Here is a 15,824-nt window from a genome sequence, read left to right on the forward strand (position 1 = left end):
ATGAATCTACCTAGCAGTATAAAGTTATTAAAATGAGCTCCTGCAACATTAAAGTAATGAACACATGCATACATTAATAATTACAATATAATATATATTATTTAGCATGAGTGCTTGTACTTGTTGATACTTTTGTACTTTTACTAAAGAAAAAGTTTGAATGCAGGACTTTGTCTTGTGCCAAAATATTCCTACACTGTGATATTACTGCTTTTACTGCAGTAACATATCTGAATCGTTTTCTTTTCATTTTAAAGGTTTAATTTTTCAGTTCCTCTTTTGATTGAAGCCGCGGTGTTCCCTCGACTCCGCCCACAACGCTTACGTCATATTATAAACAAACCCGTCACGTTTTCAGAGAAACCGGAAGTGGCGGACTCATCGTTCGGTCATCATAACAAAAACATCTGTGTCAGCTTGTTGTCGCGTCTCCTGAACGTTTAACAAATATGACAGTGACATCACGGACAATATAACAAGCAGACGACCAACATGGAGACGTAGAGCGCGCGGAGTCCAGCAGCTAGCTTGTTCTAGCTTTATAGGTTAGCGTTAGCTTAGCTGGTTAGCTTAGTTAGCTCCTAGCTCTGTCTCCATGGCGTCCTCAGCGGGGCTCCCACCGCTCGGCCCGGACCGTGCTGCCTCATCCTCCGGCCCTCACTCCGGTGGGAGGCCGCCTCACCGCCCCCATCACCCCCATCCGGCTCACTCCACCCCGGGCTGTGTGATGGTGGAGTCGGTGGACGACGCGGAGGGTCTGTACGTAGCGGTGGAGCGGTGCCCCCTGTGCAGCACCTCCCGCCGCAGGCTGACCTGTGCCCGGTGCGTCCAGGCCGGGGACTTTGTGTACTTCGAGGGAGGGAGGAACACTGAGAGGTAAAACACAGTATCTGGGGGTAAAGTCTTCCAGGTTTTAGCCTGTGCTCCACTGTCCCATCGGTACCAGTGCCGAACCCCATAGCCAGATTCGCAAAGTTTACAGTGCAGCTATTTTTTCCGCAAAATCAGACAACATATCAGGTCATATATATAGTTGGTGTAAAATTATGGCACTTCTGTAGAGTTCGGCATTAATATAAGTACTCAAAGCGACATTAATACAACAAATCTTAAATGTTTCATTAGTTATTCCCGTCTCTAGCGCAGTTGTTTAGGCGGGAGGAACAAAGTGAAACGACAGGTGTACCAGTCACAAAGATCACCATTTTGCTGAAACAAATGCTCTTTAGTATAGTACATGTATGCCGAATTGAAAAGTGGAACATTTTACTGTAAAAAATAAAAGCTTCCTGCTTTATATCTGTGTTTTCAGATATGAAGTTCACGTCAAGTTGTCATTTTGTGTTTTTTGTATACATGAGTTTCCTCATGCGAACGTCAGATTCAGTTTGACATCTTCAGTTTAATCTTGATATCTTGTGTTTGAAAACTGACTAAGGCTTTTTCATATTAGGTAAATATCAATTTGGACTAGTTAGCATTAGCAGCTAGCAGTAGCAGTTTGAGGCCAGTTTTAGCAGCTAGCTCTTTGGGATCTGGTTGAGTCCAAGTTGTTGGTTCGGTTCCATCAGGTTTATCAGACTTTAATATGTGTTGTCTCTCCATTGCAGACTCTATGAAAAACTAGGTGTCATACTAGCTCAGTAAAATGTGCTGCTACAGTTGCACAACATGTGAAAACCTAAAATAACTTGTCCTCAGAGCAGTAATGTGAGAGGTCAGGTTGCCAAACTGGGCTCTGGGGACCATCAGGCGTCTCTGCCATGCTCCCAGGGGACAACAACAATAACTTTTAGAAACTTGTCAGATACTCTGTAAAGTTTTAATGGACATTAGATCAGTTCCTGAATGTGACTGTTTTGTATGTTGTCTGCAGATACATTGAAAAGTTGGAGCGGCTGATGAAGCTGAAGGAGGAAAAGGAGCAGCTGCAACAGAAGTAAACAAACAGTTATTAATGTTTAACATACATGTGTGTTACAGTTAAGTCAAATTGATCAGATGACTTTGTCAGTACCTTTACAATTATATAGGTATTAAAGATAATATGTTATTGATGTGAACAGTGTTACAGCCTCACATGTCTGCAGCTGAACAAAGATAAAAGGCTGTTCTCTCCTCACAGAGTCATCCAGGACATGAGCAGGAAGCTGCAGGCTGATGAGATGGTGAGTTCAGTTACTTTATTCCTCCACATGATACCAGCCTCAGACTGGACTGTAGCCTCCCCCATTTCCCCAGTTGGTGGTCAAAGGGTTCAGTGTTTTTAGCACTAATGAGAGTTAAACAGTCTCTTTATTTTGTCTTCACACCTGAGTTACTGTTCAAAAGTCTAGGACCTTTGAACTCCATGGAAGCAGAGAAACAAAGCAACCATGAATTTTTAATTTCAGTATTTTACTTAAGCCATCTATCTGGATTTGTCTGGTTTGAATTTTAAATATATTATCATCTAAACTTTTGTCTCTTTTCAAAAGGGCTTTTAATGTGTGAATGATGTCGTGTATATTTTGCTGTATTCTAGTTTATGATCTTTTTAAACTAATGTTGCGTGTCTCTGAGTACCATAAAAATGCTCCACAAATAAACTGTATTATTATTTTTATTTTTTTACTTGAATTTGTAGATCTGAGTCTGAATTTGAGCATCTTAAACAAAGATAGATTTTCTTTTTTTTAAGAATATTGTAAATTTGAATTTTCTCTCTGAATTAAAATGAAAGTTTTTGATATTTAACAATTTGGAAAATTCAAAAAGGAAATTTCAACCATCAACATTTAGATGTTTTTAAGGTAAATTAATTAAGTTTTATAAATCCAGTGATATTTAAATACATCTCAGAGTTAGTTACTCAGTTTCTAATACATTTGTAAAATTGTTATGGCCTTTGTTTGCTTCCATAGACGTCTAATATGAAGCTGACACAGTTCCTTTCAGTTCTTAAATAAATTGTGGATCTGTAGAGGTCAATTAATTAGAGTTATCTCTAAGTGTAAAGAGTGTGTTTCCTTGTATTGAAAACCTTTTAATTCATTAATGTCTGAAGATGAAGAATTGCACTGAGTAGACAGTGTATTAAAAAGATTGTTGTTGAGATGTTTCAGTGTTTTTTAATTATGGTCATTTACATTTCTTCACTCAGTAAATGTTTGTTTAAGGATGATGGTAGTGTGTTAGATGAAACTGAAGTCAGACTGATGAAGATACCTGTTTGACTAATGAAGCATGATGAAGTGAAAACTGAGAGCTGCTGCTTCTTCTCAGAAATGGAAGATCATGTCGTGTAAGATGAAGATCGAGCAGCTGAAGGAGGCGGTCGCCGGGGGCAACGAAGAGGTGAAGAGTGGTGAGTCTGTCTGCAGAGTTTCCAACTTTCTGTTTGTCCTCAGTCTGGCACACATTTACTTTATATTATTATTATTATTATTATTATTATTATTATTGTTCCTCCACAGCGTCACATGGCCTTTTGTTTGAATGAAAATTCTGTCGCTGTTATTATTACCGTAGATCCACAGAGGTTTAAGAGTTTAGGAGTTGGAGTGATTTGCTTCTTCTGGATCGTATCCAGCAGAGTTTGATGTGCTTTTACTGAACTGAACTTTACATGAAAAGCAACAGTTTTCTGTGTGAAGCTGGGTTTTGTATTTTTTGGCTAAAAAAAATACCCGAAAAGATGAATTGATGCCAAGTTTATTTCAACCTCCGTTCTCCTCCTCCTCCTCGTCCTTCTACAGATAAAGACCTCCTCCTGCGCTCTCAGGAGGAGAGCCAGCGGCTGCAGCGTCGGGCCGGCCGTCACCAGGAGAAACGGGATAAGATTGAGCGTCACAACCGTCGTCTGGGAGATCTGCTGGAGAGACGCAGCCGGGAGCTACAGAGCCGACTGAGCCAGCTGGCAGCTCTGAGACGAGAACACATCCTGGAGCTCACCACGCACATCTTCCCCACACAGGAGGAGAAGCAGGGCAGCAGGTGAGACCACACACACCTCACAGGGAGAGTCTCCACCTGTGTGTTCACAGTGAAGGGGAAGGCGGTTAAAAGACCCAGACACACCAAACCAACATCAGAGAACTAATGGTGGTGAATGCCCACTGTTGCAAAGACTACAGCCAATGGCCACTTAGCTTGTATCTTCTGCGCCAGCGTGGGAGGAAATAACTCCACAGCAGCAGGTGCCACTGGTCTGTATTTATCATTCAGCATGGATTTAAGATGCTAGTTAGCCAGTTAGCACATTAACTACACAACCTCATGTTGAAAGAACAAATGATATTTACAGTGTGCTAGCCAACAATAATTCAAACAACTACAAACTGTTTCTGCTGAAGAGCTCAGTGGCAAAAAGAATCTGACCTCACAGAACAAATTTGTTTCAAACTCACTCGCTTTTGACTTTAGTCATTTCTTTACTTTCCACAATCCATTTCTGTTTTTGTTCACTGAGCTGAACTGTCAATCAGAGTGATTTCATTTGCCGACGGGCTCCACGCTTCAGATCCATCATGCTGAATCAGCAGGAAAAAAGCTGACTAGCGCCGACGAGGGCCAACAGTGCGGGACACACCAAACAGAGGAGGGCTGCAGACACTCACCAACAGCTCCACACACATCTCTCCCACTGCATCGAAGAAGAAGCAACACTGACAACCAAGTTGCCTTACAGCCCCTCTTTCTGTCTTTCTCTTGTTTTGTGTCCGATTCTCACGCGCAGTCTGAAGCCCCGTTTCCACCGAACACTTTCAGTCCAGTACCTTTGGAACCAGCAGTAACCCTTCAGACATGGTACCTAGACCCTCGGTGTGTTCAGACAGTCTTCTTAAATGTGGGCGGGGTTGTTGTCACTCACTGCTCCGTCCAGCATTCGCTGTATTTCCTCATCAGCGGTGACACAGATGGAAGTCTGCACCTGGTTTATCGTCCACAGAACGAGGCTGCACGCCCACATTTTCACAACAAAATAGAACAGGCTGCAGTGAGAGTCTCTCTCCATGGGATATTTAAAAATAGCAGCTTTGTGCATTTAGTCCTTCTCAGGCAAGCTCAGGGGTTTAGTGTTGCTGTAGCCCACAGGAAGTGAGGATTAGAATATATGACCTTCACATAATCCGCTCCAAATTAATCTATATTTTTAAACACTTGAAGATCCACTCATTACTAAAAGTGTCTGTTATATAAAAACTAAAGTGATGGTCGAAGTTGTCACAGTGAAATTTAAGGTGTGCTGGTGGATTCACGTCAATAACTCATACGTTAAGTAACATTACAAGTAAACATTCCACCTTAAAAGTTGCCAGCAGTCGGCCCAGTGAATTAATTTTCTCAGTCTACAGCTGCTGAGAGGCAGCAAAACATCCTTTGTTAACCTGTCCTCTGCCCCTGTGTGTGTCACTCAGAGACCCTGCAGATGTGGTGGCAGAGTGTGACCCTGCGCTGACCTCCAGCACAGTGAGCGAGCTGGCTGAAGCCCGGAGGACCACCTATCTGTCGGGGCGCTGGATCTGGGACGACCAGAACGGAGAGACCAGCATTAGCATCACGGGGCCTCCTGTCACCCTGCCCAGCAACGGGGACTGCTCCGCCTACTACAGCTGGGTGGAGGAGAAGAGCACCAATCAGGGCCCAGGTGAGGAGGGAGGGGGCGGAGCTTCAGACTGAGTGTTCTGATGAGAGCTGCAACAATTAGTTCATTAATCCATGAGTCTAAAAAAATAATTGTTAAAGTTGTTTATTGAGTAACAGCGATTTATGAAGGCCTCATGTTTGTCCATTCTCTGTCATATGACCTTTGACCTCCTGTCTGTCCTCTGTCTTGTCTGTCTACAGAGTTGGACCACATCAACCCGGCCCACACCATCAGCGCTGCTCTCTGCTACGCCACACAGCTCGTCACCATCCTGTCTCACATCCTGGACGTCAACCTGCCCAAGAAGCTCTGCAACAGGTGAGACAGGAACACCTGCTGCTGCCTTCACTTAACACATCTCAGCGTTAGGAAAACAAAGCGTCAGGTTCTTTCACATGTCTGATTTCATGTTTGTGAACCTGTTTGTTCCTCAGTGAGTTCTGTGGAGAGAATCTGAGCAGATATCGCTTCACCAGAGCTCTGAGCAAACTCAACACCAACATCCTCCACCTCTGCTTCTCTCAGGTCAGACACTGAGATACTCTGAGACAACTTTAACTTTGATTGTTGATAATGTAGCTGTGAATATGTACTTTTACTGAGAAATAAGAGATGAAATGAGGTCCTTAAAATGTGTCTTCTGTGTGTGTTTAGCATGTAGACAGTGAGAAGCTCCACCCTCATCACACTCTGAGGAACATCATGTTTCTGGTTTCCCCCGACAACGACAACCTGGGCAGGTGAGATACTCCTGTCTGTCTGTCTGCAGCATTTGTTAAAGTCTTAAAATCAGCTTCAGAAATCCAAAACGGTTAAAGTGTCTGATGAAGTTTAGTTTGTAAGAAGGCAGCCACATGTTCATTTGGACGGAAGCTCTGATTTTGGAAGCATTTTTTATCTGACTGGTGTCTGGGTTGTATCTGGTCTGGTCTGGTCCAGGACGGGTCCGTTTGAGGTGAGTGCTGACCTGGAGGAGTCGATGGAGTTTGTGGAGCCGGAGGCGGCTGGGCCGGCGGAGGAGAGCGGAGACGAGGCGGTGACCGATGAAGAGACGGACCTGGGGACGGACTGGGAGACGGTGCCCAGTCCACGATTCTGTGACATCCCATCACAGGTAGGAACACCTGAATCACCAGCACCTTCTCATAAAACACGTCAGGACCAGAGTCCTCATAAATGATGTCATCGCTGGGCTCCTCGTAAAACATACCAGCCCCAGGGTCCTGGTGAAACACATCAGCCCCATAGTCCTCATAAATCCTATCAGCACCATGGTCCTCAAAATGTATTAGTACTAGAGTTCTCATAAAACACATCAGGACCAGAGCCCTTACAAATCATGTCATCACGCGGGTCCTCGTAAAACACATCAAGCCCAAGGTCCTCATAAATCGCATCAGCACCAGGATTCCAATAAAACACATCAACACCAGAGTCCTTTTTAAACGTGTCAGCACCAGTGTCCTCATAAAAAAAACATCAATGCACAAGTCCTCTTGAAACACACCAGGACCAGAGTCCTCTTGAAACACATTAGTACCAGAGTCCTCTTGAAACACACCAGGACCAGAGTCTTCATAAAACACACCAGGACCAGAGTCCTCTTGAAACACACCAGGACCAGAGTCTTTATAAAACACACCAGGACCAGAGTCCTCTTGAAACACACCAGGACCAGAGTTCTCATGAAACACATTAGTACCAGAGTTCTCATGAAACACACCAGGACCAGAGTCCTCATAAAACACACCAGGACCAGAGTCCTCTTGAAACACATTAGGACCAGAGTTCTCATGAAACACACCAGGACCAGAGTCCTCTTGAAACACATTAGGACCAGAGTCCTCATAAAACACACCAGGACCAGAGTCCTCATAAAACACATTAGTACCAGAGTCCTCATAAAACACACCAGAACCAGAGTTCTCATGAAACACACCAGGACCAGAGTCCTCATAAAACACATTAGTACCAGAGTTCTCATAAAACACACCAGAACCAGAGTTCTCATTAAACACACCAGGACCAGAGTCCTCATAAAACACATTAGTACCAGAGTCCTCATAAAGTACACCAGGACCAGAGTCCTCTTGAAACACATTAGTACCAGAGTCCTCTTGAAACACACCAGGGCCAGAGTCTTCATAAAACACACCAGGACCAGAGTCCTCTTGAAACACACCAGGACCAGAGTCCTCTTGAAACACATTAGTACCAGAGTCCTCATAAAACACACCAGGACCAGAGTCCTCATAAAACACATTAGTACCAGAGTCCTCATAAAACACATCAGTACTAGAGTCCTCTTAAAACACACCAGGACCAGAGTTCTCATAAAACACACCAGGACCAGAGTCCTCATAAAACACATTAGTACCAGAGTTCTCATAAAACACACCAGGACCAGAGTTCTCATGAAACATACCAGGACCAGAGTCCTCATAAAACACATTAGTACCAGAGTCCTCATAAAACACACCAGGACCAGAGTTCTCATGAAACATACCAGGACCAGAGTCTTCATAAAACACACCAGGACCAGAGTCCTCTTGAAACACACCAGGACCAGAGTCTTCATAAAACACATTAGTACCAGAGTCCTCATAAAACACACCAGGACCAGAATCCTCATAAAACACATTAGTACCAGAGTCCTCATAAAACACACCAGGACCAGAGTCCTCATAAAACACATTAGTACCAGAGTCCTCTTAAAACACACCAGGACCAGAGTTCTCTTAAAACACACCAGGACCAGAGTCTTCATAAAACACATTAGTACCAGAGTCCTCTTGAAACACACCAGGACCAGAGTCTTCATAAAACACATTAGTACCAGAGTCCTCATAAAACACACCAGGACCAGAATCCTCATAAAACACATTAGTACCAGAGTCCTCATAAAACACACCAGGACCAGAGTCCTCATAAAACACATTAGTACCAGAGTCCTCATAAAACACACCAGGACCAGAGTTCTCATAAAACACACCAGGACCAGAGTTCTCATAAAACACACCAGGACCAGAGTCCTCATAAAACACACCAGGACCAGAGTCCTCATAAAACACACCAGGACCAGAGTCCTCTTGAAACACTTCTGTATTTTAATAAAATGCGAGGGAATGAAAAAGATTTTAAAAATTCTTCTTCTCTTCCTCCTCCTCCTCCTTCCTCCCTACCTCCTGCTCTTCCTCCAGTCCATGGATCTTTCCCAGAGTGCATTGCAGGTCTCTCAGCCCTCTGCTAACACAGGAGGGATGATCTCGTCTGCTGCTGCCTCCGTCACCTCCTGGTTCAGAGCGTACACTGGCCAGCGCTGATCAGACCCGACAGAACCAGTCTGGACTTGGCTGGTGAGATGTGGACTCCTGGAGGTCTCAGACTTTGGACTGGACTGAGGTCAGAGGTCAGAGGTCAGGCTGGCAGGTCTCCTTTAAACTAAACCGCTGCTCTGAATCTTTAAATGAATCTTTATGTAGCGATCAAACAGAGAAGTCAAATGTTTTCTTTGTATTTCTGCACACCAGCATCCATCTGATCATCGGGAGTCTGAAACTGTCCACTGACACTTAACAAATAAAGAGAAATGATTCAAAAACATCTGTTCAGATCAGATTTAGTGTCAGACGATAAAATGTTAACGTCGACCTGTAACAGGTAAACCAGAGTCTGACCATGTGAGACTGTTCTCTGATGAGGCTTCATCAGGTCGCTACATCATAGTGTGTTATTAACTATTGGTTATATTTTTATTATAGATGCTAATTAAGAGGTTAAACTGTTTACTCTTTGCTAAGGACAAATTATTTCACCTGTCGACCTGCCAGCCTGTCTGTCTCTCTGTCTGTCTCTCTGTCTGTCGTCACCACAAAGGGAAAGTTTCTGCTTTTATCTTTTTAAGTTTCTTTTTTGTTGGTTTTTATTCGTCTGTGTTATGACGAGAGCCGACAAACTGAACTCCTGAGCGCTGCCATGGTAACGACAGTGCTAACAAACACTGGTTACCACGGTAGTAACGGATCCCTGTTTACAAACCCGCAGACTGAATCGAAGGAGACGCCGCGTTCACACTGGACAACAAATCTGAAAGCAGAACTGAATCTGTTTTCAGTCCGCTTTAAAGGAAATGACTTTTCCTGTGTTGTTTTTTTTTCTGTTTGGAGCATCGTGAGGATCAAAAACTGTCGCATACGCCGAGAGGAGGAAACAGGTGATGATGGGACAGACGTCATCTGTAGAGGTACATCAGAACTGAACATGAAACAGACTGAAACACATCAGCTGACTTTAAATGTTTCCTTGAAGCAACATCAGACGAAGTGAAGCGTTAAGACGAGAACTCGTCGGTTCTTCTTCGTTGTTACTTCCTGTTAAAGGAACAAAGTGTGTTTTAAAGTTTCTCTGTGTGTTACCATGAAAAGATTTAAAATAAAATCCTGTTTTCTGGTTTTGGACGTCGACGCTTCTCAAGTCAAAGTTTTCTTTGAGACATTTTTACTTAACAGAGTGGTGCAGGAATGAGTCCTAAAATCCAGAGGTGAGTTAGCATGTTAGCACATCCTGTTCCCTCGTCTTGATATCAGTAGGTTTTTGAATGTGTTTTTGGTCATATGCCTGAAATAAGGTCAGTGGTCAACACAAGCTGAAGAGACTATGATATAAAAAATATGTCAGTAAATACCCCACTTATGAATTTTGAAGCTTTTATGTCATAAAAAGGCAGTTGCTAACAAGTGGCTAAATGAAACTACAGAACATCACGTCAAACAAGGCTTTACGACCTCGTGGTGGTGGCAAAGGTGAAGTCATGTGATCGTGATGTAGTTCGTTTATGTCTTAACATAAGCGTTTTACTTCCGGTGTTTGCATTTAGGCTTCAAAAATCATAAAAGTGGTGTTAATTTGTGAAGGTTATCTTACAAAAAGTGTAAGTATTATAAATGTTTGTTTGCCACAGATCTTGTTTTCTGCAATAATCCCAAATCAATGGAAAAATCCCACAAACTTTTTTTGACGAGGGAACCAAGGTGATGCTGACGTCTGGATCGACCTACAAAAAAAGCCTGTCATTAAGTCCTGCGAGGTGGTGAAACACAACTCAACATAATGCTCACTAACTTTGTTCATGTCCCAGAGCTTTTGACTGTCTCGCAGCCTTTTTGAGCAAATAGTTTCACACACAAACTTTCCTGGAGATTTTCACCATGTGTTTTTATAGCGATCATGCAGCTGACTGTAATTTGTTGCATAGTTTTATTTTGGGGCATTTTACCCTTTAATTGAGAGGACAGTCAAGCGTGAAGGAGAGAGAGAGAGAAAGAGAGTGACATGCAGCAAAGGGCCACAGGCTGGAGTCAAGCGCAGGCTGCTGCAGCAACAGCCTTGTACATGGGGCGCCTGCTCTACCCACTAAGCCACCGATGCTCCATTTGTTGCATAGTTTTTTTTAATTTATGCATTGTCTTCTTCTTGCTCTATGATTGGTCACCAGCAGCGTCCGTCAGTACAGATTACCCGTGGACAGACAGAATCACACTCACCACTCATAGATGCAAAAAGTATTTCCATTATTACGAAAAAGATAATGTTCTCACAAAGTTGTTTACTAATGAAAATTAATACTCCTGTTGACACGCAGCCCTACATGTCATTTATCATGTCAAAATATAGATCAGTGGAACAGCTGGAGATGTTTGTCATTCTGCTTCTTTGCATCAAAACAGGATTTTTTCAAAGTTTCCTACCAGTGGCGGACTTGTTGGACCGTTTGAACACAGCCTCCCTCTTATATCCTTCAACCACTTTCTTAAAAAGGTCGATGTTGTGATATTTGTGCATCTCCAAGTCTTCCATGATGTTTAAAAGTCGGTGTGTTTCTCCTTCTGATCTGGGTTTTTCTGTTGGACATCCATCTCTGTCACAGTTGGTTTGTGTGCAACGTATCCATGACAACACACAGAGCCAACCATAAACAGACAAGAGGTTTTGTGTCACAAAATGTAGTAAAAAACACAACTGAGATTCATGTTCTGAATATGCTGTATGCATGTCCAAGTGATGCCACTAAATCACAATTATATCAACATATCTCGCGTCTTAATCAGAAAATGCCTAATTTGGAAAAAGGTCTAATTCAGAATATCCAAACAAAATGTTCTGTGTACATGACCCCCATCAAATTTGTAATATCGTCATATTTGGGGAATATTAGTGTGCATGATTTAGTTCAAAGTTTACACTATAATCAGCAACACACTGTTTGTAAGTTATAAATCAGTGCGGAGACGATAAAGTTACACAGCTGCAGAAGTACGAGAACAGATGTTTAAATAATCCACTTTAAATACTAGAATATTGTTTACAGTACAGCTACTAAAATAAAAGGTATAATTATAGAAAGAAATCTGAATAATCATGAAATTATATATTTAAACAGGAAATTATATATAAAACTAAACAGTGAAAGTGACAGAGTGAATGGACACGTTCAGACAACGGTATCAATGAATCATCCTAAAATGCATTTAATACACCTACAGCGTCAAAACAAAGGTGTGTAAAGTGTGTGTGTGTGAGTCATAATCCAAATACAGTGTAATATCTAAGTGGTGCACGTGAGTGTGCACGTGACACTTTAGTGCACAGATCCTCTAAACTGTGAAGTCTTTGAGCTGCAGATTAGGGTGTTAGTAATGATTGGTATGCAGCGCTGCGGAGAAACTGATCCCACTGGAGAAACAATCAAACCTGCAAATGTGAGAGAGAAGAAGAAGAAACAGGAAGAGACAAACTCTTACAACAGAAAGATTGATGGCACTTTAGCTGATATTTGATTTGTGAATGTAAATGCTGAGTCTGACGTTTGGTTTGATTTTATCACCAGTCTGTCTGTATCAGTGAATCTGTGATCAGAATTAGTTTGAGCTCGTTACAGACTGAGGAGTGAATTCACAAAAGGACTGCGTGTCTCTTCGAGCTGATAAATCTGCACGGATAAGACAAACAGAAACGGATTAATTCTCAAAGCACCACAAAGGTTGAAATGCACCTTCGCTATTTGCATGAATTTATATCAGGTAATTAATTTGGTGCCAAGTTGGCCCCTTTCTACGTAAATGACGCTCATTTAAAAAACAGTCCAACTCACAAAGACATGCTGTTACAGTTATTAGTGTCCTTGGAGAGTTGGTGGGAACTGAAGTGCACTGATGGACATATTGTAGGATAGTGCCTTGAGATGTAGCATGTCATTGTCAAGGGGGTTCTCTTGAGTTTATCTGTCACATTAAATTTGTGCCTGATGTTTTTAGGAATGCCTCTGCACCTCGTCAGACAGGAGCTGCAGCTTTTCTTCATCTCTCTGTCTTTCTGTCTGCTGTGTTCTTGGCACAAAGGAGACATTCAGGCTGCTTTCACACCTGCCCTGTTTGGTTCGGTTCAGTCTAACTCAAATTCGTTTGCCTCCTCAGTGTGGTTCGTTTGGGCAGGTGTGAACACAGCAATCACACTCAGGTGTGCACCAAAACAACCAGACCGAGACCTTCTTGAAGAGGTGGGAAGAAGGAGTGGTGGATGGGTCCAACAACACTGACTTTCACCCAGGAGAGCGGTGTTTGTGTCCCGTAAGATTCTAAAGCCAAACCCTGTTCTTTTTTCTAAATCTAACCATGTGCATTAGATGTTGGAGGAAAAGAAAAACAACAATTCCTGCTGTTGTATTGACATAATGCTTTTATTTTGAAAGAGACTGTATGTAAATGTTAAATTTTCAGAAGTGTATTTTGAAAACAGACAATGCATGTAACAGGCTGAACTTGGTCAGACACGGTGTCCCAGAACATCAGCGACCAACGTACCTGGGGTACCTTGCATATCGTAGGTCTGAATGTGTTGTTCTGGAATTTTCAATAATGTCACGTGATCTTCCTCAGCAGACGACTTTTCTTAGTTTAAGATGTCTAAATTTTCCTAAGAGCTTTGAGGACTTTTTTGCAGAGATGGGACCAAGTCACACATGTGCAAGTATCAAGTCTTAACCTTCAAGTCTCAAGTAAGTCCCAAGTCATTTTTTCTTGGTCAAGTCAAGTCAAGTCAAGTCCTGTAATAGGTCAAGTCAAGTCCAAGTCAAGTCACCTTATTATTGTAATTTTACCTGCAGAATCTGATCTTAATAAAGTGAAAAGACAAGATATAAGTAACTGTCAGTAAACATTGACTTCATCGCTGCAATGTTTACTTTGCAGGGACGACCCCATGCATGCACGCGCGCACACACACACACACACACACACACACACACACACAAACCAAGGCAGCAGCCAAAATCACCCATTTAGCTCATTTAACCCTGTGTTGTTCATTCATAAAATGTACAGCTGGTCTTGTGATGAACCGGTTGGAATGTTCGCTCACGTTTTTTGGGGTTAATGTTAGCAAATAAATTAAAACACAAGTTCCACCAAACTGACCCACCCCCCCACCCCACCCCCGTATCGTATCAAGCTAACGTTAGCTAACTACCGACTAACCAGATAATATTAGCTAATTGACGAGCACTTACTGGGCAGAATGGCTCTTCAAATGACGAACAAAGTTTGAAGTTGTTGCCTGGCTGTCCGAGATGTTTATGCCACATGTCTTGCACTGTGCTGTTCGTCTTTTGCCGTAATAATAGTAATAACAAAAGACGATGACTCTGGGTACCCCTCCCGCTGACATGTTGATGCCTATCTGATATAAGAGGGCGTGTTTCTCCAATAAACACGTAAGGTACGCAGAGAGGGCATGACTGATTGACAGGGTAGTGATCCAGTCATGACAACGCCATTCTCAGCCTGCGCTCCTACCGGCTAATCAACATTATTTTTTAAATTAATTTATGAATTTTATATTCTAACCGAAAACATGATGTGAATAACACTCAAGTCATTCAAGTCATCGTGTCTCAAGTCAAGTCAAGTCCCGAGTCTTTAACTTCCAAGTCCGAGTCAAGTCTCAAGTCAAGTCACAAGTCATCAAAACAGCGACTCGAGTCGACTCGAGTCCAAGTCACAATGACTCAAGTCCCCATCTCTGACTTTTTGTTCATGTTGGCTCCATTTTAAACTTCATTACTTCAGTTGGAAACAGCATTTTTTTTTTCTCACTCAAGTTACTGAACTATGCAACCGGCCGACTTCACCTCCTGCGACCACGTCAGTTAGCCCGGCTGAAACTATCAAAGTTTGACTTTAAATGAAGAGAAACTAAACCAAACATATACAGTACATTGTTTTTAGAAAATTAATCTCGACTTGCTACGGTCCACTAACGGGCTTTTTCTGGAACTTTCGGCCACGTCGTATGATCCAAGAAGTTCGCTAAGAATAAACATCCATGCTGTGTATGGTAAATGAAGTTATAAACTGTCTGCTGTTTCTGTTTCTGACCTGAAGGAAGAAAACGTGTTTCTGTGAGTCGACTCATTCGACTGTGCTAAAGGGTTACACCAAGATTAGTGTGTGTGTGTGTGTGTGTGTGTGTGTGTGTATTTAAGCTGTTTGACTCTTGTTCAGCGACAGATTTTGTCTTCAGGATGAAGTCGGCTGGTCTGTTTCTGCTGCTGTTCTTCTGTTTGTCTCCAGCCGTTATTCAGGGACAGTCGGAGGTTTCTGTACCCCAGGAGGATGATGTCAGGGTGGGGGGTGAGGATTTTAGGACGAGGGCTGACGTCCCACCAGAGCTTACCGTCCTCTGGGACGAGCTGCGGGGTTTGAAGGAGCTAGTCCTGAGCCTGAAAGCAGTGGAGGTGGAGCAGCGTCAGGCCCTGCGGAGCATGGAGAGTCGGCTGAGAGACGGGGAGGTGGAGGCTGAGCAGCAGAAACACAGTCTGGACGAACTGGAGGAGACAGCGGTCCATCAGGGGGAGGAGCTGAGGAGGGCAGAGGCTGACAGGAAGCTGCTGATGGAGCAGAACTCAGACCTGAGGAGGAAAGTGGAGGAGCTGGAGGAGCAAAGCAAAGGTAGGTGTTGGAGGGGGACATATGTTAAAAACTAAAGGGAAATGTTTACAAAAAATGTTGCATTTTCTAAAATGTTTTGGCGTTCCCTAAATTTTTGTTGTGTTCCCCAGAATGTTTCAATATTTCCTCAATGTTGTGTTCCTTAAAATTTTGTTGAATTTCCTAAAAATAATGCTTGGTTTTTTTCCCAA

General features: G+C 42.8%; 1 protein-coding gene across 1 annotated transcript; it reads left to right on the forward strand.

Annotated features, from left to right (window-relative positions):
* Positions 1-351: 351 nt before the first annotated feature.
* Positions 352-10,086, forward strand: atg14 (autophagy related 14). Its single transcript, XM_033641919.2, has 11 exons — positions 352-876; positions 1,877-1,939; positions 2,126-2,168; positions 3,265-3,346; positions 3,738-3,975; positions 5,400-5,629; positions 5,830-5,947; positions 6,064-6,154; positions 6,284-6,369; positions 6,569-6,743; positions 8,830-10,086. The coding sequence occupies exons 1-11, from the start codon at positions 596-598 to the stop codon at positions 8,950-8,952; spliced, it is 1,530 nt and encodes a 509-aa protein (XP_033497810.1). The 5' UTR covers positions 352-595; the 3' UTR covers positions 8,953-10,086.
* The last annotated feature ends 5,738 nt before the right edge of the window (positions 10,087-15,824 follow it).

The sequence above is a fragment of the Epinephelus lanceolatus genome, chromosome 15, assembly GCF_041903045.1.
Source record: "Epinephelus lanceolatus isolate andai-2023 chromosome 15, ASM4190304v1, whole genome shotgun sequence".
Classification (NCBI taxonomy): Eukaryota; Metazoa; Chordata; class Actinopteri; order Perciformes; family Serranidae; genus Epinephelus; species Epinephelus lanceolatus.